The sequence below is a fragment of the Nothoprocta perdicaria genome, unplaced genomic scaffold (genome assembly GCF_003342845.1).
Source record: "Nothoprocta perdicaria isolate Ctin4 unplaced genomic scaffold, notPer1 scaffold_0, whole genome shotgun sequence".
Taxonomy (NCBI): Eukaryota; Metazoa; Chordata; class Aves; order Tinamiformes; family Tinamidae; genus Nothoprocta; species Nothoprocta perdicaria.
In genome coordinates, this window is record NW_020454092.1 from 19,729,287 (window position 1) to 19,731,949 (window position 2,663).

The 2,663-nt window shown below is 49.8% G+C and overlaps 1 protein-coding gene across 1 annotated transcript in view; it reads right to left on the reverse strand.

Moving 5' to 3' along the window:
* Nucleotides 1-1,409: 1,409 nt before the first annotated feature.
* LOC112942289 (cytochrome P450 2J2-like) overlaps nt 1,410-2,663 on the reverse strand; it is a 4,873-nt gene continuing 3,619 nt past the window's right edge. The window contains 2 exon segments of the mRNA XM_026033189.1: nt 1,410-2,049; nt 2,465-2,661. Of these exon segments, the coding sequence (XP_025888974.1) occupies nt 1,874-2,049; nt 2,465-2,661 (373 nt within the window). The 3' untranslated portion in view covers nt 1,410-1,873.

Genomic DNA, 2,663 nt, shown 5'->3' on the forward strand with positions numbered 1-2,663 from the left:
ACACACATGGAGAACTACGATTCCTTCCTAGTTGCTCCCGATTTATAGCCTGAGGGGCTCGGTTGTGTGACTGACCTTTGCTATCTCCTGCAGGTAGCTGTCAATGAAGTCCCGGCTTTCGGTGGGCTGCCAGTCCTCCTTGTGCTTAGCAATTATGTCACGAATAAAATTTTTCAGCTGCTTCCMGATTWCAGGAATGGCTTGATGGGGCCCRGGGATGTATTTCATGATTCTTGGGAAATTGTTGCAGAGCTTGGGAYGGGAGAAGCGAAGAGAACATGGAAGAGAAGAMYGGAACAACCCTTGTGTTATCAAAGCCTTGTGTCTGCTAAGTCATGTTGATGAATTACTACTCTACAARWCTGCAGGTCTATCGCAAAGGAGCAGCCAAGGTCTTGCACAAATTGGTGCCAACGTGGYCAACCCTGCTGGAGGGCTATACCTGTGTAAYAGGGTGGCTGTGCAGCACCAACRYCTTGTCCAGCAGATGCAACAGCTCTTGGAAGCGCTCATTGTKGTACTCAAAYCGTTCTCCAAAGGTGACGGAGCAGATGATGTTGGAGACRGCRTTATTGATCTTAAAGTGRGGGTCAAAAGGATGTCCTGGAGAAGAGGAAATAGAGGAGTTGATTCTGCTGTATGTCCCAGGTCAGGACTGGTTTCATAGGATGATGGAAAGCAAGAGGTGTGGAAAGAGCTGAAGACAGTGGAAGAAACAGTGGTGCTCAGAGTGCTCATGCTTCTCAGGAGAGCTCAAAGTGAGCAGTGTTAAATACTCGCTACAAATATTGCTTTGCCTGTTGCCTCCTCACATTAATCAGCTAATTTTGAGGTGTTTTAGCAGACAGNAGGACACTATGATGAGAAAGGAAGAGATGAGAAAGGAAGGTGAGAGACTGGAGACAAGGGCAGGGGATTCTCCTCGAGTTTCTAGCAGCAACTTGGTCATGTCTCCTGCATTTTATAAATACATTAGTTTGGCTCCACTCTGCGTGTTTCCACTTAATCAATCTGCAAAACAGGATGACAGCAGCTCTTGTTTGGGAGCCTCACGTGACAGAAATCGTTCCTTAGGTCAACCCATCATCTTCTGGCCTTATGTACCTGGCCAGACCCTGTGCCCAAAGTCACTTTGCGGCAAAGGAAGGACAGAGGTGACCAAGTGTTACCAAGCTCAGGGCGGAGCTTGGGTAAGCCACATTGTTGGAATCCCTGTGACAGAGCAGTTTTCAGTCAAGGTGTTGCTCAAGGTCACGAGCGCTCTTCTGAGGCCAGGTCTGGCTCCCCGTATCCCTGTGTCTGCGAGGACCTGGCAGCAGGTGTGGTGAGAAGCTGCCCTTCTTGATGTTCACTTTGAAGAATGCTTTCTGGCACAATTGTTTCTGTAAGGATTTATTAGAATGGAAAATAGAGGCAGAGATGTTAGAGTCAATCTTTTCATGCATAGAGACATAGATAGATAATTTGTCAAGGGTAGCACAGGCACAACATTTGGCAATTACTACCAATGCTCAAATCAGAGCATGGTAAAAGCAGAGACCAGGACTGGTGCCGCTCTTCAACTGAATGGACCTGTGCAAATAGGTCGGCAAAGCACTCCTAAGTTATACTCTGCTACGAACGGTAACTAGACAAAATCAAATTAAGAAAGCTCCATTTGTATGCAGTCAAAAAAAACCAGAAATATTTCCCAAGCGAATGAGTAGGGATATTCAACCTGCTGCTCGAAACCTCTGCATTGCTGAATTATGGTGGGCAGACAGAGATCTGAAGTTCACTTTGTAAAAGGAAGTATTGTTCTGTCGTCGTGGAGGGGATATCTTCTCCCTGGCCCTGCTTGCTCCACCCCACGGATGTTTGGGGGCCCCGCTAGCTAGCGCGGCAGGGCACAGATGCGGTAGGGCCAGGGTTGCCTCGTAACTGCCAGGCGGTAGCGGAGGTTGGGCACGGCATCCTGCGGCATCCGGAAGGTGAACTTCTGCAGCAGGGCCGTGAAGAAGAGGAAGAGCTCGGCACGGACCAGCAGCTCACCCAGGCAGGCGCGCTTCCCTGCGGAGACAGCGACAGCCACACGGCTTCGGTTTGCCTGTGCCCAGTGCAATGAAAACTCCCCCAAAAGGACATGATACTCAGTTGGGAAATTGTTTGCACGAGTTTCTGCTCTGCTCTGGAAGTGCCTTGAGCAACTGAGACCAAGCAGGTAGGGTGGCCACTCTTGCCCTTAAGACACTTCAAAGGTCTCCTGTGTGTTTTGTGGCACTTCATTCCCCTCTGTTGCTCCTCCTTGCTTGGGAAGGGTGCCAAGGCCACGAGGGTGTTTACTCTGCCCCAGCCCTCAAGTTGTGTGGGATGTGGGTGTCCAAGGTGTGAGGGGAACAGCATTTGGGGCGAGCATCATCCTGCTTCCACTCCCATCCCAGGAACTCGGCATGAAGGGAATGGGGAAACATCTGCTCCCCCTTACCTAGGGAGAATGGTATGAAGGCCTCTCTCTTGTAGAACTGGCCGTCCTTCAGGAAGTGCTCAGGGTTAAAAGTGTCAGGGGTTTCCCACTCCTTCTTATCCAKGAGCACTGAGGTCATGTTAGGTATCAGAATGGTGCCCTGAGAGAAAAAGGCCATATTTCCTATTACGTTGTCCTTGTGGTTGGCTACGTGGTGACT